The sequence below is a fragment of the Rutilus rutilus genome (assembly GCF_951802725.1).
Source record: "Rutilus rutilus genome assembly, chromosome: 14".
In the NCBI taxonomy this organism is placed as follows: domain Eukaryota; kingdom Metazoa; phylum Chordata; class Actinopteri; order Cypriniformes; family Leuciscidae; genus Rutilus; species Rutilus rutilus.
The window spans coordinates 8,875,348-8,897,892 of NC_140219.1; the positions used below are offsets into that span (position 1 = coordinate 8,875,348).

The 22,545-nt window shown below is 38.0% G+C and overlaps 1 protein-coding gene across 4 annotated transcripts in view; it reads left to right on the forward strand.

Annotated features, from left to right (window-relative positions):
* unc5a (unc-5 netrin receptor A) overlaps nucleotides 1–22,545 on the forward strand; it is a 180,471-nt gene that overhangs the window by 137,493 nt on the left and 20,433 nt on the right. For 2 of the 4 annotated variants that reach the window (XM_084431226.1, XM_084431228.1), the window contains 6 exons: nucleotides 1,184–1,348; nucleotides 12,071–12,259; nucleotides 13,008–13,307; nucleotides 14,682–14,769; nucleotides 15,292–15,460; nucleotides 18,588–18,821. In XM_084431226.1, coding sequence (XP_084287352.1) covers nucleotides 1,184–1,348; nucleotides 12,071–12,259; nucleotides 13,008–13,307; nucleotides 14,682–14,769; nucleotides 15,292–15,460; nucleotides 18,588–18,821 — 1,145 coding nt within the window. Of the gene's footprint in view, nucleotides 1–1,183; nucleotides 1,349–12,070; nucleotides 12,293–13,007; nucleotides 13,308–14,681; nucleotides 14,770–15,291; nucleotides 15,461–18,587; nucleotides 18,822–22,545 lie in introns of all 4 variants that reach the window. The other 2 variants (XM_084431225.1, XM_084431227.1) reach the window with 1 other exon arrangement.

The following is a 22,545-nucleotide window of genomic DNA, read 5'->3' on the forward strand; positions in this document are numbered from 1 at the left end:
TCGGGATATTGTAAACATGCTCGAACACTGTGGATGCTAAGCTCCTTTTTCATTCCACTCAGGCCATTTATGGAAGCCAAGTTGCACAAACGTGTTATGCATAGTTTTGAAGTCACAACCATAAGAACATTTTTATATTGCTGCCCACATTGATATACAACCGTTCAGTATTCAGCAACTTGGCCAACCCAGATTAAGATTTTTTTTTTAAAGAAATGAATACCTTTTTGATTCAGGAAGGATGCATTAAATTGATCAAAAGTGGCAGTAAAGACATTTATAATGTTAATATAGTATAATATTAAGCAGCACAACAATTTTCAACATTGATGATCATGAGAGATGCTGATAATTCAGCTATGCCATCACAGGAATAAATTGCATTTTAAAATATAGTAAATTAGAAAACAGTTATTTTAAATTGTAGTAATATTTCACATTCTGGTTTTACTGTATTTAAAACAAACCTAAATGCATCCTTGGTAAGCACAACATTAATAAATCTCACTGACCCCAAATTTGTGAACGGGAGTATATATTCTTAAGGGCACAGCAGTAGAATAATCTTTAATCCCATAATGAAACTAAATTGCTTGCTACTGTACCTTTTAAGACATCTATCCTTAGAGAGAGGGTAGAGAATGGTCATGTAAAACAGAATTATGACTTCAGGGAAAAAAAATCAAATGCTACAAAAGTGTTGAAAAATGCATAGCTAAAAAGCTAAGAATAGTGTTTTCAAATGTGGTGGTTGATGTGCATGCATATGTAAAATCTTGCAGCTCCAGAGACAGCGCATCTGTATGTAGTTGAGTGTATCATGGAGAAAGGTGTTGCATACATCCGTATAACAGCACTCGTATTGCATAAACCCTTAAAAACTCTGTATGTGTGTGATTGACATGAGCATAGGGCAGGAATGTGGAGTTTGTGCATGCATGATAGAGCAAATGGGTGTTGCTGAGATAAGTGAGTAAGCTAATTTAGAGATATTTATAGCTAGCTATACCTAAATATCAAGGTGACTCTATCACCCTCTTGAGTAGTGAGTTAGTTACTGCACATTATGTATGTACAGCAGTACTTTGTGCTGCTGCTATGAGTTTAGTACATAAACATTCATTCTGCCATAAATGTGTGATGGATTGCTAATTCTGTCTTCTGTGTGCGTGTGTGTGTTCAGTGGATGGCGGTTGGAGTGAATGGAGTAAATGGTCGCCATGCGGAGCCGACTGCAGCATGTGGAGGAGTAGAGAATGTACCCAACCTACGCCTGGCACCGGTGGGAAGGAATGCCAGGGCCTGGATCTTCAGTCCCTCAACTGTACCAGCGAGCAATGCCCTCAGAGTGAGTACCACCACCTCAGTCCCTTGATTAATCCATCGATTAAATGACAGACTTCCTTTATTGATCACACTAAATGTGATGTGAAGCCTGGGGTGCATCAGTGAGAGACCATTTACCGCTAGACAACGTGGGAAGAACGAAGAAAGGGCACCTTGGAGGTTGGCATTAACACATTTGTTTAGTGTAGCGCAGGCAGGGTTTGTGTATCGTAGGTTGGTGTTTTTTTGCAGGGAGGTCACTTTTCCAGATCAGAGAATCTCGAGTTGTCCAAGGTCTTGATGGTCCCCTGGGTTCCGTTCTCTGTTTGTTTTCCAGCTCTTCTTCCCTCTCACAACCTTTCCCGTTCCTGTTGTTCTTCTGTTCTTTTAATGATATTAAACCTCTCAGTCCTGCAGCCGCCGTTGCCATGGCACCACAGAAGCATCGACATCGGCGTCCTCGGTAGCAGCAACGATATAGCTGTTCTTCTGATGATCGTTTTTGATAATAGAGCATCTGGTGGCCGTTATCAACTGTTTCCGCAAGAAACGATTGGTTGAAACTAATGCCAGAGGGTAGATGGTGGAGAAGTTAATGCTTTCTGTTCTGTGTGGGTAGAAGAGCTTCTCGAGCAAAGGGTTTAATGTGCTTTCACAGCTCCAAAGTATTTGTGCTAAATGAATACTAGAAAGCGAAGTGTTGCAACTAGAAAAATCCTGCTTGAAATATGACCTTTAAATCATGAATTGTTCTTTCTGGCCACTAAGTGATTTAAAATGCTAATTTGGAATTAATTGATTTATTAATGCACTATAATTGTAATACACCACTGTTCAAAAGTTTAGGGTTGGTAAGATTTTTTAGTTTTTTTTGTAAGTCTCTTGTGCTCACCAAGACTGCATTTATATGATCAACAATGCAGTAAAAAGAATGTGAAAGATTACTAGTGGAAGTGGAAGTGGAAGTGGAGGTTGTAGTAGAAGTAGAAGTGGTGGTTGTAGTAGAAGTAGAAGTAGAAGTGGTGGTTGTAGTAGAAGTAGAAGTAGAAGTAGAAGTGGTGGTTGTAGTAGAAGTAGAAGTAGAAGTAGAAGTGGTGGTTGTAGTAGAAGTAGAAGTGGTGGTTGTAGTAGAAGTAGAAGTGGAAGTGGAAGTGGTGGTTGTAGTAGAAGTAGAAGTAGAAGTGGTGGTTGTAGTAGAAGTAGAAGTGGTGGTTGTAGTAGAAGTAGAAGTAGAAGTGGTGGTTGTAGTAGAAGTAGAAGTAGAAGTGGAAGTGGTGGTTGTAGTAGAAGTAGAAGTAGAAGTGGTGGTTGTAGTAGAAGTAGAAGTAGAAGTGGTGGTTGTAGTAGAAGTAGAAGTGGTGGTTGTAGTAGAAGTAGTAGTAATAATAATAATAATAATAATAATAATAGTCTGGTGGATTTTGTTGGCAGGTTAAGACTGGATTTAGATTTTTTAAATGTACTGTGAAGGAATGCCAATCCTTTGTTTAATAAAAATATAAGTATAATAATAATTGCATGAATATTTAAATCTGTTGCATTTCACAGGTGTTTTTTTTTTTTTTTTTTTATGTACTGTAAGGGAATACTAATTTTTTTTTTTTTTTTTTTAAAGCTGTGACAATTATGAAAATATGACATGTTTTTGCTGAGTTTATTATGTAATACATTTCTCATAATGTAAAAATTATTACATTATGAGCTCAAGATTTTATGTTGTGAGAAAATATTACATTATGAACATTTTATTACAATAATAATGTAATACTTATTACATTATGTGCAGTTATTACATTGAGTTGTTACAATGCAAATCGTACTTAATTAAGCTAATTTGATTATGAACATAATTAATAACATTAAGTAACTTAAAGTGCTCGCACTGACTTGCACTGAATTATTATTTTATTTTATTTTTTTCACGTCACAGTTGAATTATTCACCCTGTCTGTCATTCAAAGCTCTTTGTGCGATATCAGCTGTGAAGAACCGCATTTAAAAGATCTCCCATAGAGACAGCAGAACAACAGAAACGAGCTGCTCTTTTAATGTCTCGCCCTGTAATTTACCCACTGGTTATCATGAAACGCGGTGAGCCGAACATTTGTTGTTTATTAACAGTTGATTTGGGGCTGTTTCACTCGCAGCAGAAATCTGGGACTCGTCTTCACATGCGATTCCGTTTGATCTCGCTATGGCCACGACTGTTGCTGATACGAATCTTCAGGAGAGATAAAGGGAGGCAGAATGTGTGCAAACACTCCCATTAGTATGTGCAGAAGTAGAAGTCAAGAGTAAAGAGTTTGTATTCCTCATGCTGAGAGTCGATACAGTTCTAGAATCCTTAGCTTTTCAACCAAGGCCCACATGGTGGCATGTCCAATCATAGCATCATCTCAAACCACTCCAGCATATTTTGCAGCGTTGAGATCTTACGTGCAAAAATTGCCAATCGCAATCGGCAACAACAAAAGAATGAAGATACTGAATTTTGCAGCCTTGCAGCCAAGCCCAAGGCCTGGATATCATCATTAGATGTTTACGTTTCTCTGTTCTGGGAGGTTGCGCTGCAGTCGGGATGTTATTAATTGGCCCATATTGCTCAAATTAAAAGCACAGAAGCTGGTACGATGGCAGCCACGGAAAAATTTGCTCAGTTGGGGGTCCGGCCAAGCAGATGGGCTTGTATTCGCATCCTCTCGGATCAAAGTGTTGGGATTGGCATCTTAATTCGGGTATGCTGTGAGTGTCCTGTTAACATAGTCCCCCTCTAGGACACTTTTGCGTTGGGGTCAAAGGGGGGGGGTGGGACAACATCAGCCGGGCGAGTCCCTCCCCTCGTTCTTTAAGCTTTTTCACATTTCAAATTTTAATCTGAGCCCTCCCACACGCCATTTACACACGTACTAGCTCAAACTCTTAAGCCCACATATACAGGCACACTGAATAGGCAAAAATCCCTGAAAATTGGAATGCAGGCCACAGAAAAATTCTTGTCCCAATCTTTTCTCAGCAGATGTCTCTCACCAGACAATAGACCTGTTTTAAACTGTAATGAGCAGAAAATCCTGCCTGCTTTGGCTACTCTGCTGCACAGGAAATGTTTTTTTCTTCTTCTTCTTCTTCGGAGGGTTTAATTGGTTGTTAGAGGAAACTCATTGAAATAAGTTGCATTTAGTGTCCTCATAATTCAAGGGAAGATTAGCCCTAGAGCACCTGCTATGGGTTAAATGCAAGTTGAAAAGCACATAAATCCAAAGCAGCTGTGTGAAATGAAGAGCATCAGAATGACTGTTTACTCTGCACAGTGGATGAGGTCGAGGACAGGTTGAAACACTGTTAAGGTTCCATCATGCATGTGAAATAAGCATTTTTATAAGGTTGGACACATTTTAGTTGGTCCTAAAATGACATTCACATCCAAAGCACTGTTGGATGGGATTAGCTTTCCAAACAATGCTTGAGTTCTAATTATTATCGTAATAATTATCTGTGATTTCATGTACTGATTTGGATGGAATTTGCAAAAACGTTTTTAATTTTTTAACGTTTTTAAAAACGTTAGCTCAGTTTTTAATTATAAATCTCATAGGTCTCCATAAATGTAATTAACTTCTGACCATTACACCAAATCCTGCTGTGATGTGTCTGGACTTTTTTCTAACTGTATGTAAAGAGCACTTTATAATGACTTTATAAGAATATTAATTATGTAACTATCTTTTTAATTGTTATATTTTAAATTATATCATAGCATCTAATTTTATATATTTTAGATTTAGATTTTTGATACATTTTGAACCATATGTTTACACAGTTATAGCAGTACTGACTTAATATGTTTATGTAATTATATTTTAAATATAGTAAATATTAATCACAATAAATAAATAAAAATTGCAAGTCATTTTTAAACCAATGCATCATCAATACAAGTAATCTAGACCAAGTATTTCCAGTTAAAATAAAGTTGGATGCATAATTATTCATCTATTTTGATGCATCTGAAGCCTATCATTGAGATTACAGCTGATCGGTTGATAGGGATATTGTTCCAGGATGGACAAGGGTGTTGATCCAAAATCACAGTCATCAAACAGTATTTTATTGCAGGTGTCTATTGTTTGATTTTCATGAATCGGTGGAAAACTACAGTGTGGATGCTGCATAACGCCGCGTAACCTACATTCATCTAGTCAGGATAATTAACAGTTTGGCGCATCACCACCTGGCGAAATTACACCCAGGTGTTGCTGGGTAAAAAGTGATGATGGGAAGGAAAACTCATGTTGCTGAATTAATGCAGCCTGCCCTGATAATCAGGCTAATTTGTGGAATAGAGTAAATTTAAGACTTTTTAAAGCACCATGTTTGTAGCCATTTAGCAATAATGAAAATAACGTTGTAACCTTTATAAGCAAAGTCTTTCATGCTGAGGGACTAATTTAGTAATACCTATACTGCAAGGATGATGAATTATTCCCATTTTGTATTTTTACCTGTTACAAGATGCAGATGATTCAATTGTAGACTTTTTGATTACCTTAAAGGCATAGTACACCCAAAAAATTGCAATTCTGTCATCAATTACTCACCATTATGTTGTCACAAATCCATAAGACTTTTGTTCATCTTTGGAACACAAATGAAGATATTTGAATGAAATCTGAGAGATTTCTGTCCCTCCATTGAAAGTCTATTAAATCAAATCTCTGATGCTTCAAAACATACATAAAGAGATCGTAAAATAAACCCATATGAATTTGTGAGGTTTAATCCAAGACTTCTGAAGAGACATGATCGCTTTAAATTATGAACTCATTTAATTTAGCTTTTATTCACATATTTTTTTGGTAAAGTAACCATTTAAGACCTCCACATTACTTATCTTCTCACAAATAACTCTGCCGTTTTCAAATTTCCACCTTTTAGTGATAAATGCTTGCATGCTAGTGTTTTATCAATACGCGTTCAACACAGGCCTTGTTTACACCTGGTATTATGATGCGATTTGTTCGATCGGATCACAAGTGGATTACGCAAAATACAGGTTTTGAGCTTGTCCTGGATTGCTTTCTTAGTGTAGACGCTCATGTGGTTGAATGTGTTTGAACAGCCACAAATAACTGCCTACTCTCCACCTACTGACCTAATGCGTAAACATTATTGGAAGCACGCTAGCCAGACGGGATTTCAACTTTGTCGGCTGAAGACCCAAGTTTGGTTTGAAGACAAAAAATGTACCAAGCACAATGTTCTCTCAACATTCCTGATTGCTGATGCTCTGCATATTTTTTTCCGTCTTCAGTCACGTTCATATGTAAATTGCGTGAGCTTATTTTGTCTATTTGATCGAAAGATCTGAAAAAAAAGAAAAAAAAACACACATACATATATTTACCCGCCTATAGACCTTCCCCTCAAAGAAATCAGGACAGAAGTGGTTAAAAGTGACAGATTAAAATGCCAGTTGTAAACAGGGATGTGTTTCCCTCATCTGCTATCTGATCGACCAAATATCTTAATATCAGGTGTAAACAAGGCCACAGACCTAGCATAAACTTCAACTCTGAATCTTCCTGACAGAATCGCGACTGTCTCCTTAAATGTCAACCTGTTTATGTCAATCATGATAGGAAAATTGCAGGTTGTAGGTTGTATCCCACCATGAGAGGAGGGGAAGGTACTCTCTGAGATTTACCCACAGGCTGAGTTTGGTCCCCTCAGGCCAGGCCTGACACCCCACTGTCAGACAGCACAAGATGTTCAGTGCCCACTCTGTTACACCTCCAGAAACCTGTGTTTCGACACACCTTACATCAGCCTCAGGAACAGCAGGAACATCGCTCGCTCTGTTTTGTGTTGATTACAGCAAAAAGGGAGCCCGGGTGTGGGAATCTGATGGCAGATCGACTGCCTCTCTCCCCACCGCCTCCGTGTCAAGGCGAGAGAGAGAATACTGCTGCGTGGAATCAGGCAGAATCCATTCAATTATAAAACTGATTAACTGTGTCAATTAAAGTGTGATGGATGTCTGTTCATTTATTGAGCAGGGCAGAGGGAACACTAGCCCAGTCTATAGGCAACTTCGGTGATTGGCTCTTCAGAACATCTGTAAGACACGATAAAAAGTTGCACTAGGGAGGCTCTGATAAGTCCAAGGAGGTTAGTTGGTGAAAGAAAAGCAGGATGAGCAGGGGAGAGAAACGTACTAAGAGAATGAAACGCATCCTGCATTTTGTTGGAGCCGTGGACAGTGGTTGGCACATTAAGTGGATAATACAATACAGTATACTAATATACTTTGTCTGCATATTGCATTAAATATAACAGTATCTTATCACTGTAAAAAAGACAGATTCTGACAGTAACATACTGTTTTCCATTAAAACAGTAATGTACTGTAGAAAACAATTAATTTAATTTAATTAAGTTTTTTTTTTTATTACTGTAATTAACTGAAAACACAAAGAAAAGCATGTGTATCTGGTTATATTAAATGATATAAAACATTAATTGATCCATTTTTACTTGATATTTTTATTTTACTTGAAATTTTTTTTATTTTTAGCATGGTGTTTCAGTGAGCACTACAGCTTAATGTGTTGTTTCATTTTATATACAATTTTATAATGCATATTTTCTTATTTATTTTTTCTTATAAATTTTTATATATTTACATTTAATTTATTATAATTTTTCTACTATTATTATTATTATTAATATCACTATTATCGTTTTCCCTATTGTTACATGCCGTGCATGGTTAAATTAAGTTATTATTAATTTATTATATTAATTCTATTATTTATTATTTTATTTGCATGATTATAATAATAATAGAAGAAAAAAATATATAAAATATTTATTTATTTATTTATTTATTACTTTTTTCCTCACAGAAACTACGTTTCATGATTCAGTAGAGAGTAAACTCTGTACGAGTTTTACAGATTTACAGACACTTCATTCTGTTAATCTTCTTTTTCTTTTTTTTTTACATGCTATTTTCAGCACCTGGAGTGCACATGCTACAGGCACAAACCCAGCCCCCATCATCTGTCGGTGCGACGACTTTCAGTTTATGATATCATAAGTCCTTTTTAACCATGACAAAGTCACTTCCCGCAGACATACTTAATGCATCGTCGATACCAAGACGCAGGAGCGATTCCTGTTTGCATGCGCTCAGTCATTCACGATTGACCAGCTGTCATAAAACATGCCCTGATGAAATGCTACTTCCTGCTTGCTCGGTATCATGTCGTATTGACAGAGTCATCAGTCAGGAGCGTTCACACAAAACATGTCAAGACATGTTGCCGATGACTCCTGAGCGCCATTAGCAGTACTCTAAAGTCACATCAGAATAATGGAGCTATATTTGGATGAAATTAACTGGACCGGGCACCTGTAGGCCTGAGAAGTGTAGATTGTCTTCAGTAACATCTCCGCTGATAGCAATGAGGGTGTTTATTGCAACTCTGGTGATTAAGAGTGTGATGAACAATTAGAAGACAGCTTAATTAGAGTGACGCAGGCTGGCATAATGGTAATTGACAGCCCTGTTTTAATTGTCTGTGTGATTTTAGGCTTGGGGATGATTCTAATTTAACAATTTCCTTTGACAATCTCACTCTCGTTTAGACCAAACAAACCAAACAGAGAGTGTGAGGATGTGAGTGTGAGTGTGATCGTGATTGAGTCAAGGAGAGTCAAACTTCCTGGGCTAGAAATAATAATTAAAAAAAGAACAACCACCAAGAACTTTGTTGCTGTCAAAGTGAAACAAAGGTGTGAGAAGAAGAAGAAGAAGAAAAAATGCTCCAGAAGTAAATTGCCACTTTAAATGCAACAATTCACACAAGAATGATATTATGAACTATTAACCTTAACACAAATTTGTTATTAACTTACCTATGTTCCTTGTAGCATCTTTTTTCAATGCGTTGACTTAAATATAAACACCACAACTCCTATTGTTAATTAAAAATTATACATGCATCACTACACAAGGGAATTTTTCACTCTTAGAAAATATTAGAATATATATATGCACACTGCCGTTGGAGAGTTTGGGGTCGGTATTAAAAATAATAATAATAATTAAAAGCACTCTTATGCTTGCTAAGGCTGCATTTATATATATAAAAAAATAAATAAAACAGTAATAGTATGGAATATTATTACAATTTAAAATAACTGTTATTTATTAGTTCTGTTTGAATATGATTTAAAATGTAATTTATTCCTGTGATGGCAAAGCTGAATTTTTTGTCACATGAACCTTCAGAAATCGTTCTATGTTGATTTTGCTGCTCAAGAAATTTTGTATATTATTATCAATGTTGAAAACAGTTCTGTAGTATTGTTTCAGGATTCTTTGTTGAATAGAAAGTTCAAAAGAACAGCATGTATTTGAAATATGAATCTTTTGTAACATTATAAATGTCTTTCACTGTCACTTTTGATCAATTTAATGCATCCTTGCAGAACAAAAGTATTAAGTTCTTTCATTTCTTTCAAAAATATATATATAAACTGACCCCAAACTTTTGATCGGTAATGTATAATGTTACAAAAGCTTTCTATTTCAGATTAATGCTGTTCCTTTGAATTTTCCATTCATCATAGAATCCTGAAAAAAACTGTTTTCAACATTGATAATAATAAATGTTTCTTGAGCTGCAAATCAGCATATTAGAATGATTTCTGGACGATCATAAATATATCAGCAATTTTTTTACTAAGTTTTTAGACTATTAAAAACATACACCTTTATTTTTTAATTGCCCTTCCGTTGCCCCCACTTCGTGTGTACAGGAGTGGACTATGATGCAGGTCAGTGTGTTATGCTCAGTGATATGGCCCACATGCACATCTTTGAGTTCAGTAGCTTATTCCTCATAGCTTTTAGCTGTCAGTCCCCAGAGCGTCTAAACAATGTCTCAGTCTCTCTTCACAATGTAGAGCCACTGGGTCTGTCCCAGCAGTGAGCGCAGACACCTCTACCACCCAAAAATCAGCACGCCACAGAGATCCCTTCTCAAATCCCATTACCCACCGAAACAATTGATTAGAATAATTTTGGATGTGATTGTCTCTGGGTACTCAGCCATAAAGCTGCAGGCCACAACAAGAGAGGGCACATGAAATGTGGATTCATAAGAAAATCTGCTTTTTGTCAGAAACAGACACATACAAACACACGCTGCCTCTCTCTCTCTCTCTCTCTCTCAAAATCATGGCCATAAATCCAGCAGCTTGAAGAATGCTGATGTTGCAGGCTGCCAGCAAACACTCCCATCTTTCCAACTGCAGAACAACCCACTGAAGCACAGATATGATTACCTTTTTAAGGAGGCGGCAGTGGGGAAACTGCACAACTACTGAAATGTTTTCCCAGCAGTTAATTCCCGTACGCACAATCCAAGCCAAGTCAGGTTTAGGTAATTCTGTTTGCTAAATAATTTTATGCTTAAAAAAAACTGGCATCTGGCAAAATTTGGTTAACGTCAGATTACAAAGTAATGCACGGGAAGAACAGGTATTTCATTTTAAAATTGACATTGATTGTCATTTTAAGTAGTTTTTAACCAGCTATTCAGGCTATGTTTGGAATGGAATACTTACTGCATGCATTGCACAGTATACAGTGCTATTTCTTTACGGTTTTTATTTTTATTTTTATTTATTTTTTGCCGTGTTGTCTTTTGTTTACTGCACGCATTTTTTAAAGAAATGAAAACTTTTATTCAGCAAGGACAGATTAAATTGATCAAAAGTGACATTTATATAAGATTTCTTTCAAATAAATGTGTGGGATTTTTTTCTTCAAAATAGATAACTGTTTCCAGAAAATTGTGATCAACATTTTTAATAATCAGAAATCAGCATGAATGATTTCTGACAGATCATGTGACTGGAGTAATGATGCTGAAAATTCTAAGGAATTAGACTTTAAAATATATTTATATTGATTAAATAAGTGCAGCCTTGGTGAGTATAAGAGACATTAAAAAACATTAAGAAGTCTCACTGACCCCAAACTTGAATGGTAGTGTAGTTGTCAGCTCAGTGGTCTGTGGAGAAGATACTGTACATAAACCTTTTTAACTGTTTGAACAAATGTATAATAATCTACTTAGCATTGTGTAACATAATTATGTTAATGGTCTTAATAAAAAATAATTATTTGAAAGTGTTAGAGGAAATCTAGCTTATTTGATATTTCTGTTTTAACCAGTATACTTGCTGATATTATAAATGTAAACTCTTGTTTGCAGCTGACATGCTTCAAGTAAAATGAGGCATCAAAACATTGTAGTTACAGCTTTTAATATCAGCCTAATCTGCTCATTGTTGACTAATAAATAAATGAAATGCACATTTATTTGTACAGCGCTTTTCACAATACACAATGTTTCAAAGCTGCTTTACAGAAAATGCGTGAGTCCACATTACGATTTAGAGTGATCTGTTATCAGAGGTAACTGTCAAAGTTATGCATTTCAGAAATGTACACATACAAAATCACAGTTAGCTAAAAATGTATTAATTTAAACAATGTAATAATTTAAGGCAGAAACAATGAGCTCATCGAAGTAATGAATACTGGTTTGTTAACAAATGATTATGACATTTCGATTTTTTTTTTTTATAAATGTGAATATTGACAACATGGTGACCCAAATTTTGTGTGACTATTAGTAATGCATGTGTGTGTGTTTCTCTCCCTGTGCAGCGGCGTCAGGTGCTGAGGACGTGGCTCTGTACGTGGGGATCGTGGTGGTGGCTCTGTGTCTGACTCTTCTGCTGATCATCCTGGTGCTGGTGTACCGCAGGAAGAAGGAAGGTCTTGATGCAGATGTGGCAGACTCCTCCATCCTCACCACTGGCTTCCAGCCCATGGGCATCAAGCCCACCAAGCCAGGTGTGTGGGCACCGCGCAGGGCAGCCCGCAGCAGTAGGCTATTGTTTCTCTACACTATCCACTCCTCGTCACTGTGTTTCACGCTCATCCTTTCATCAGTGCCCGTCTTCCCGTGCCACCTGTGGCCATACCGGCCCACAGTCTCGCAAATGTGTCCGTGTATGTGCGTTGTTTGCGTTAAACTGAGGTAGTCAAAGTCTTCACAGTTGCAAATGATTGTGATTTTGGTTTTACTTGGATCCTCTTTGAAGCTGCATGTGAGAGGAGACCTTCACTCGTCCGCCTGCTACCGTGGGAAGTGATTTGGTAATAGTAGCATTAAGCTGATTTCTATTGATCCTCCCACGAAACAAATCTGCCTACTGCTGTGCACTTTTATTTTTACATATGTAAAGTGTTTAATGTGGAAAAACATGTGAACGGCTCTGAAATCATGAAATATGGAGTTGGATTTTGGGGATTTGAACCTGCATGAAGCCACACAGTAAGCTTTATTTAAAGTGTAAGAAATTTAAACCATGACTGCCAGGCTTTCTTTAAACGCTGTATGGAATTGATTGTGGCTGCTAAAGAGGAGGAGGAGGAGGAGGCATTGATTTATTTACGAGTGATTCTCTCTCAGCGCGAAGGCCTGGCTACATCCATGGATTTGTTCGTTTGCACTGAATTTCAATTTGTGCTGTGTACTTTTAGCCAGCGTGACCTTTCGAAGGGTTTTTCACTCGTTTCATTCTCTTTGTTTCTACAGAAAACTCTCATTTGCTCACCATCCAGCCTGATTTGACCACCACCACCACTAGCTACCAGGGAACTCTACGTTCTCGACAGGAAGTCACCGGGAAGTTCTCCATGAGCAACGGCCCCCTCCTGGAGCCCCTTCCCAACGGCTCCCACACGCTGCACAACGGCAAACTGCCAAGCGACCCCAACGACTTCATGAACCGCCTTTCCTCTCAGACATATTTCAAAACGCTACCGAGAGACAACGTCAACACCTCCTACGGCACTTTCAATTTCCTGGGTGGCCGCCTAACCCTCCCCAACACTGGTAAGATTATACGACTGCAAACTGTGCAAAATGTTTTATGTGTTTAGTCAGGAGTGTTGTGAAAGAACTCCTGAGCTTTGTTAACTGCAATGTTATTATACTGACATGGCCCAAAATGGAAGGGTGAAGTGATCCAATTACACGGTAATCCAAGCAGTTTTATGTAAATTGGGGAACGAGCGAATGCAAACATCTTCCAAAGACGTTTTTCAAGGAACAAGGCAGAGGGGGCAAAGAAGTGCTTCCATTTATACACTGATTGTGTTATGACAATGACAACCATTTTCTTTTTTCGACGGAAATAGCTGTAATTGGGGGAGCGTCTTTTTTATTTTCCCTTTCTTTTTTTGAAGGATACCTCGCTGCATCTTCTGCGAGCCGAACCGGTGGCTTAGTTGTCAGCCGTGGCACTGTAAGCCGATAGGCAGTGTGCACATTCATAGTGCCTGCAACTCTATCCACTCCAAGGACACCACCAGAGTATATTCAAACCAATTAGTCTCCTTAATCACAGACAGAGGGTTCATCAGGCTGTCACATTATGAATCACTCTCGGTCAAAGAGACAGCTCACGAGGCAGTGGAAATGAAATAACCAGGGCTCCCTCGGCCTCTGCTAAGAACATTGTCCTTCAAAATACAATGCCCAAATTTAGATACCTGTAATCCGCTGCTGTTTTGTGAATGAAGGCAGCATAATTGCATCCCCTATACCAGAGGTGACCAAACAGTTTCTCTTATAATCATAGCAGCAGTGAGCAAATTTTTTTTTTTTTTTTTTTGGGGGGGGGTACACACTATAGTTTAATATTTAGGGAAAAGGGTTTGTTCAAATCACTAACCCAAATTATGAGCAATAGTGATATTTTTTAGACACCATAATAATCTAGTTTGGTAATATTTTAGTCACATAAAATAATTTTTTCCTTTTTTTTTGTCACAATTTCCAGAGTGGACCATCCATCCATCCAAATTACATTTCAATTAATTATTTGAGATTTTTTACCAGAAAAATACAGACGTTTGACTATTTAGGGTTTATTATTTCTTATTATTTTGCTGCCAATGTGAAATGTATGATACCTTTTCTAAAAGCGCACGTTATGCATTTAATTTCATAAACAGAAGTAATTATGTCAGGACAGACAGCAGCAGGGGCTGTAGGCACTTACTGTCTCTGTTCTGATCTCCAGGACAGAAAGTGAAAGAGTTTTTCAAGGTACACCTGGTAGATGACATCTTTGACCTTGACTGTGGACTAGTGTTAACCACATTTTCTTTTGTCACATAAAGGCCCACTGTGAGCTGTGACAAAAGCGGCGTTCAGATTGAACAAATGATCCTACTTTGTCTCTTTTGTTCCTATTTACATTAGGAATCAGCCTGCTCATCCCGCCAGAGGCCATTCCCAGAGGGAAGATTTATGAGATTTATCTCACCATTCAGACGAAGGAAGACATGAGGTAGGTCCCTGGAACCCGTCTGAGGATCTGCCTCACAAAGAAAGAATGCACAGTTTGAATCAGATTTTAAAAAGCCCAGGCACAGAGCGTCAAATATAATTGAAGTTAATCTCCACATGCTGGTGTGTGTGTGTGTGTGTTTGAGCCGTTTGCTCAGATTTATGACTAATGCTAGCTTGAGATATCAAAAGCTTGTGTGTATGTGTTGTGTGCCTTGTCTGTTATATGCAAATGAGCCATGGGCCGCAGCGAGGGAAATGTTCTCCTGTTTTAGATTTTCCTGTCGGAGTGAAGCACCAGGTAACGGTCTGGCTATTTTTTGCTCATGCATTCATGCGGTGTTCAAGACCAGCTCCCTACTGTGCTTGAATGCAGAGTGTGAAAAGTCAGATCAGTGCACTAGAGCCCTGATTAATAGTGGAAGCTCGTCTTGTTAAAGGGTCTGCTCTGTGCTTGACATTGGCCATCCATCCAGACACCTTTGGTTGAATCCTGACCATGTTCTCCTCTTCTTCCCTCCAGATTGCCCCTGGCTGGGTGTCAGACATTGCTGAGCCCCGTGGTGAGCTGCGGACCGCCCGGTGTGGTGCTCACCCGGCCGGTCATCCTCAGTATGGACCATTGCTCTGATGCGTGCCTGGAGAACTGGGCCATCCGTCTCAAGAAGCAGTCATATGAGGGAACGTGGGAGGTCAGTGTTCATTTGCGTTTATGTTTAGCTTTAGTGGTAAAGATATGCGCTGATAACTGAAAGGATGCAGGTTTGAACCCTGCAGGTTTTCCTTGTGTAGAAATGTCCGGGTAATTTTTCACACCCAAATCACAGGTAAAATCTAATTTCCCCTCTCAATTTCCATTTCCATAATGTGAGAAAAATCGAATTATAATTAGTATGTAATATATTCTTTTATAATTGAATTTATTTATTTATAAAATTATTATATTTCTATTAAAATATTTAAAAATCAATACTTATTACCAATTCTCTTAATTACTGTTATAATGTATACTTATATAAATATTCAAAAATGTATTTATTTTGCATTACATTAATGACTTTTCTATAGATTACATTACAGTAGACTATTGAGATTTGTAGTTTGGGAAAGAAAATGTACTTGGGAATAAAACAACTTTATGCAAAAAGCGAAATATAGTTTAATTTATTTTAATATGCAGGGGGTGCTGAAAATTACATTTGACATCCTTGTGCAAACCAACCCCACACGGTGACCCCATGTGAAGTTACAGGAACAAATTCCATCAGCTCCAGAAGATAGATAAATACGATAGTTTTGAACTGTATGTAGGAGGAACTCATGCTTTTACGTTCACCTTTCTTGCCCTTTCCCATCTCTTTCTCTCTCATCATCCTGCTGCTGAATTGAATATCTTATGGAGGCAAATGGGCTGTATCGTCATAATCATTTCAAATAGCCTCTCAGACAATAAAGCCCTGAAGTGTCTCCATCAGCGCACTCCTCATTTCACCTATCTCTCATACCTTCACATTTAATCTCCATTTAATTGTATGGATCTCTACCTCATTCCATCCCATGGTCATCAGCACCCACCTTTAAACTGAGCCGGGGTGAGTCCTTCATTATGCCTGATGGCTTTTCCAAATCTGCACTGAACCGCGCCGGGTCGTTGCGAGTTACATCAGGCACAGAGACAAGGAAGAGGAGGAACCTAGGAAGGAAGGGCGGAGGAAGAGAGTGAAGGTCTTCTTTCATGTTTGATACTGTGCATAAATAATTCAGGCTCCTTGGTGTGGCAGCAATGGGGCGGCAGTAGAATGAATAGGCCTGTCTTAGACAGAGGGTAGAGCAGCACTTTTAATCATCCCCTGCCCCAAATATAGCCCATCGGCGGCAGGTCGCCGTTCTTGGCCAGGTACAGCAGACAAAAGAGGAAAAAAACACAGGGAAGTTTGTCCTGGAAGGAGCCTTGGCAGACAGACTCGCAGCAATTAATTTCTCCAGAGGACGCAGATCAGCAAAACGCGAGCAGAAGAGAATGAAATATAGTCTGTGTCGTTATTGAACCGCAGGATGATTTTTTTGAGTCATTTGAAAAAAAATATATAATGGGGAAAAAAAATTAGACTTCATTGTGGTCAAACAGAAAACGGCTTGTGCCAATACTAATTTCACTGATGAAGATAGTGGTTTATTTTATTGATTGCCTGATGTAATTTCCTGGCCCAGATCCCAAGGTGCATGACAGTAGGGCCGCCTCTCTGTATTTGATTAGATAATGGTGAGAGTGAGAGAAAAAGAGAGAGACGGTATGTGAGGAATCTTTCTGATGAGCTTCCTGCAGAAGGTTCTGTCGCCACATATCCCACTTGCCTTTTCTCTAATTAAAGCCACTCTGGGGAGCCATTATGTGATTGCATCTGACCGGAGACTGTGAGGAAAGCGGCATGCTCCCTCCACAATAGTGTTGGCCTTTGCTAGAGTCACGTTTTCTGACAAGAATGCCTTTTCTTGTGATTTTAATACATTTTCTTTGCATTAGTCTATACAAGGCACACTTGAAGACATCTCTGATGTTAGTCAGGATTCGTACATCCAATTAAAGGAATTATCTTGCCATGCCCTGACGAGCTCCATATTGCACATGGCAACCTGTTAATTAGTTTATTCTCCTGGTTATTAGTAGAGAAGCACTTCAAACTGTCAAAGTCACTAATTGATTAACACAAAACAATGGGGTTGCAAAATGAAGTAGGATTGGTTTTGGCTTTGCAATGGATGAAGTAATTTAACATTTATCTTAAAATAAATTGAACCAGGAATAAATCATGCAGTTTTTGAGGATTGATTGATTAATCAATCCCCCCCATTCTATACCATTCACAAGTTATACCATTCAGTTGGGGTAAAAAAATAAAAAATTAAGGACATTCTTTTTAAAGACGTCATTCAGCAAGGGTGTATTTAATTGATCAAAAGTGACAGTAATTGCATTTATAATGTTACAAAAGATTTCTATTTCAAATAATTGCTGTTCTTTTGAACTTTCTATTCATAAATAAAAAAATGTATCTTGGTTTCCACAAAAATATTAAGCAGTACAGGATAATAAAGGTATAATAAATGTTTCTTGTGCATCAAATAATGATTTTTGAAGGATCGTGTGATACTGGAGTAATAATGATGAAAATTCAGCTTTGCCATCACAGGAATAAATTACATTTAAAAATACATTCAAATGGAAACCAGGCATTTTAAATTATAATAATATTTCACAATGTTCAAATAAATACAGCCTTAGTGAGTAGTATGTACATTCTAAGGCTGAATTTATTTGATCAGAAATACAGTAACATTGTGAAATATTATTACAATTTAAAATGACTAGATTAACCAGCAAATGTAGTAAAATGTAAAAATCTAGGTTTCTCTTTACAAACCAGAAATGGTGCAATAAATACATTTTATTTTTGTTTGTTTGTTTGTATTTATGTATTTTAATTGCTCCTTTTTTCCTTCACATGAGAATCTGAGCTTTAGATTTTCTTCTCCCCCCTGCTTGTAAGGAAAAGAAAGGGAAGCTCTGATCTCTTAGTAGGCACTACCATGTGTGAAGATTCACAATGAACTCCTGCTATTAGTGTCTCATTAGAGCACAGAACACAGTTCATTATGCAGATCTTTCAGTTTCTTCTCACCCTAGTCACTTCATTGTATCTACAGTCTGACACCGAATATCCTCAGGGCAGGAGTTGGCCATCTCTCCAGTAACTTCGCTGACACAGTTGCTCTCTGCCCTCCCCTCTGACCCCTGTCATTTTCTCATTGGCTCCTCAGGATGTACTTCAGCTGGGTGAGGAAGTGGTGTCGGAGCCGTACTACTGCCAGCTGGAGGCGGAGACGTGCCGGGTGTTCACTGAGCAGCTGGGCCGCTTTGCTCTGGTCGGGGAGTCCCTCAGCATGGCTGCCGCTAAACGTCTAAAACTGCTGCTGTTTGGTCCCGCCTACTGCTCCACGCTGGAGTACAACATCCGCATCTACTGCATGGATGACACACAGGACCTACTAAAGGTGAATTCAAAATGTACTTGTAATTATGCCAATTGTATAGTTTAAGGGGATTTACAGTCAAAGACCCGGAACGAGATATGATGAATGAAGAGCCAGAGTCAGAATTATAATACATTGAAGAAAAGTGTTACTGAAGATAGTTTGCAGTTTCATCAGCAGAAGACAGCTTCAATACTCACAAGGAGTGTGTAGGCTGCCCAGTTACAAAGATCACAGCAGTTATACCCTACACCAAGGTCTAAGCTACGTCCTTGCTTCAGGTTGCAGTTTCTGATTGGCTAAGAAATAGATAAACAGTAATTTTCCACACATGTACAGTTAGGCACGTTGTGACCGTCCAGGTCGCAGGTTTGGGTTGCTGGGCGCCAGCCTGTCCAGAACAAGAAGTCAGTCAATCTCCAATAATGCAGTTGTTCCTTAACCTGTAACCAAAAAGACTAACACACACACCGACACACAGCTTCTTCAAGGTTGGATTTGGCAAGGTTCTAACTATAAAGAGGAGAGTATTATCAAAACATCAAGAACATGTTCTTTCTCTCAAGGAGAGGACACTTTAGTCTAACTTGAAAGTAAGGCTTTAACAAAGAAAGGGTCCCTTAAACTATAGACTTCCATGACCCCTGTGACCATAGCTGTCAGAGTACCCTAGAAAAGCAGATGGATGTATTGACACGTTAAAGAAGTCTATAATTCATTTCTGGAAGCCGGGTTTATTTGATATATTTGCTATAATATTTGAAAAAATATTTGATATTTTTTCAGATATCAAATACAGACAGTAGAGAATACATGAAAAGAACATTTCAGTAATCACACTGGCAACTTCTATAACAAAGTAAAATCTCATAAGCTTAGAGAAGTCATTCAACTGTTGATATTTAGAAGGAAAAATATTGATTATTCATTAATAACTTGATTGTCAACCATATATGTAAATCACTCATCAAATCACTCAAAAAGATATAGATATACTAAAGAGACAATGAATTCCAGGTTTTCCCCTTCAATAGTTTACCTAAATTTGTCTTCTGTCTCTTAATCGCAGTCCCTTTTTACCCTGTCGAAAGGAGCAACTGTGTAGTAGGAATAGTTCACCTAATTTACTCATTTACTCACCCTCATTGTTTTTTGTGGAACACAGAAAAAAGAAAATTAGAGGATGATTCAATGCCAATTTAATGTAAATTCATGGAAAAGAGCATGAAAATGTTTTGTTTTCTGCGAAAGAAATTCTTTTTTAGCGTTTTTAAGAATTTTTGAAATGTTTCACATTCAACCGGGGCTCGCCAGAATTTAGTACTGTTCTGAATAAGATATTTTACATAAAAGATATTTACATATAGTCCACAAGACAAAAAAAAAATAGCTGAATTTATAAAAATAACTCTTAATTCTTAATACTGTGTCGTTACCTGGATGATCCACGGCTGGGTTTTTTTTGGGGTTTTTTTTATGGTGGTTTGTGAGTCCCTTTTTGTTCTGAGCAGTTAAACTGCCCAATGTTCTTCAGAAAAATCCTTCAGGTCCTGCAAATTCTTTGGTTTCCAGCATCTTTTGCATATTTTAACCCAGTTTAACTGCTCATGGTCCCTCTTATTTTGTTAAATTAACATTTTGCAGATTCTGCAAGGTGTATGTAAACTTTTGACCATATATATATACAGTGGTGGTCAGAATTAATGGCACCCCTGGTAAATATGATCAAAAATGGCTGTAAAAAATAAATCTGCATTGTTTATCCTTTTGATCTTTCATTAAAAAAAATTCGCCAAAATCTAACCTTTCATTGAAGTAAAAGAATTGAAAGTGGGGAGGAAATCACATTATAAAATGAATGCTTTTCTCCAAAACACGCTGGCCATAATTATTGGCACCCCTAGAATTTTTTACGAGTAAATTATCTCTGAAGTATATCCCCATTAATATTTACCTTTATTTAGCACACCAGGGTGACTAGGAACATGAAATTGTCTAGCTATGACTTGTTTCACAGGAGTTTATATATGACGAATACACAAAGGCCAGATTTCTTTAATCATCCATCACAATGAGTAAAACCAAAGAATATAGTTCTTATGTGCATCAAAAGATTGTTGAGCATCACAAAATAGAAAGTGGCTGTAAGAAAATAGCTAAAGAATTGAAAATCCCCATTTTGACCATCAGGGCAATAATTAAGAAGTTCCAATCAAATAAAGATGTTACGAATCTGCCAGGAAGAGGACGCGTGTCTATATTGTCTTAATGCACGGTGAGGAGGAGAGTTTGAGTGGCCAAAGACTCTCCAAGGATCACAGATGGAGAATTGCTGAGATACTGGAGTCTTGGGGGTCAGAAAGCCTAAAAAATATATTATCAAACAACCCCTACATCACCACATGTTGTTTGGGAGGGTTTCAAGAAAAATCCTCCTCGCTCCTCCAAAAATAAACTCCAACATATTCAGTTGTCAGACATGACTGGAACTTCAAAAGCGACCAGATTATATGGTCAGATGAAACAACAAAAGGGCTTTTTGGCAGCAAACCCACCAGGTGTGTTTGGTGCAAACAGGGATAAAAAGTACCCCATGCCTACGGTTAAATATACTGCTGGATCTTATTTGTTGTGGGCCTATTTTTTTTGCTGGAGGTCCTGGACATCTTGTTCAGATACATGGTATTATGGATTCTAGCAAATACCAACAGATAAAAAATCAAAACCTGATTGCCTCTGCTAGAAATCTTATAATGGGCCGTGGTTGGATATTCCATCAGGACAATGGTCCAAAACAAACATCAAAATCAACACAAAAATGGTTAACTGAACACAAAATGAAGCTTCTGCCATGACCATCCCAGTCCCCTAAACTGAACCCTATAGAAAATGAGTGGGGTGAACTGAACAGAAGAAGCACCAACATGAACTTGTGAATCTGAAGGATCTGGAGAGATTCTGTATGGAGGAATGGTCTCTGACCTCTTGTCAGTTACTCTCCAAACTCATCAGGCATTATAGAAGAAAACTCAGATCTGTTATCTTGGCAAAAGGAGGTTGCAAAAAGTATTTAATAACAGTGAGCCAATAATTATGGCCAGCGTGTTTTGGAGAAAAGCATTTATTTTGTAATGTGATTTACCCCCCACTTTCAATTCTTTTACTTCAATGAAAGGTTAGATTTTTGCACATATGTATGTATATATATATATATATATATATATATATATAGGAACACCTGTTCAATTTCTCATTAATGCAATGATCTAATCAACCAATCACATGGCAGTTGCTTCAATGCATTTAGGGGTGTGGTCCTGGTCAAGACAATCTCCTGAACTCCAAACTAAATGTCAGAATGGGAAAGAAAGGTGATTTAAGCAATTTTGAGCGTGGCATGGTTGTTGGTGCCAGACGGGCCGGTCTGAGTATTTCACAATCTGCTCAGTTACTGGGATTTTCGCGCACAACCATTTCTAGGGTTTACAAAGAATGGTGTGAAAAGGGAAAAACATCCAGTATGCGGCAGTCCTGTGGGCGAAAATGCCTTGTTGATGCTAGAGGTCAGAGGAGAATGGGCCGACTGATTCAAGCTGATAGACGAGCAACTTTGACTGAAATAACCACTCGTTACAACCGAGGTATGCAGCAAAGCATTTGTGAAGCCACAACACGCACAACCTTGAGGCGGATGGGCTACAACAGCAGAAGACCCCACCGGGTACCACTTATCTCCACTACAAAT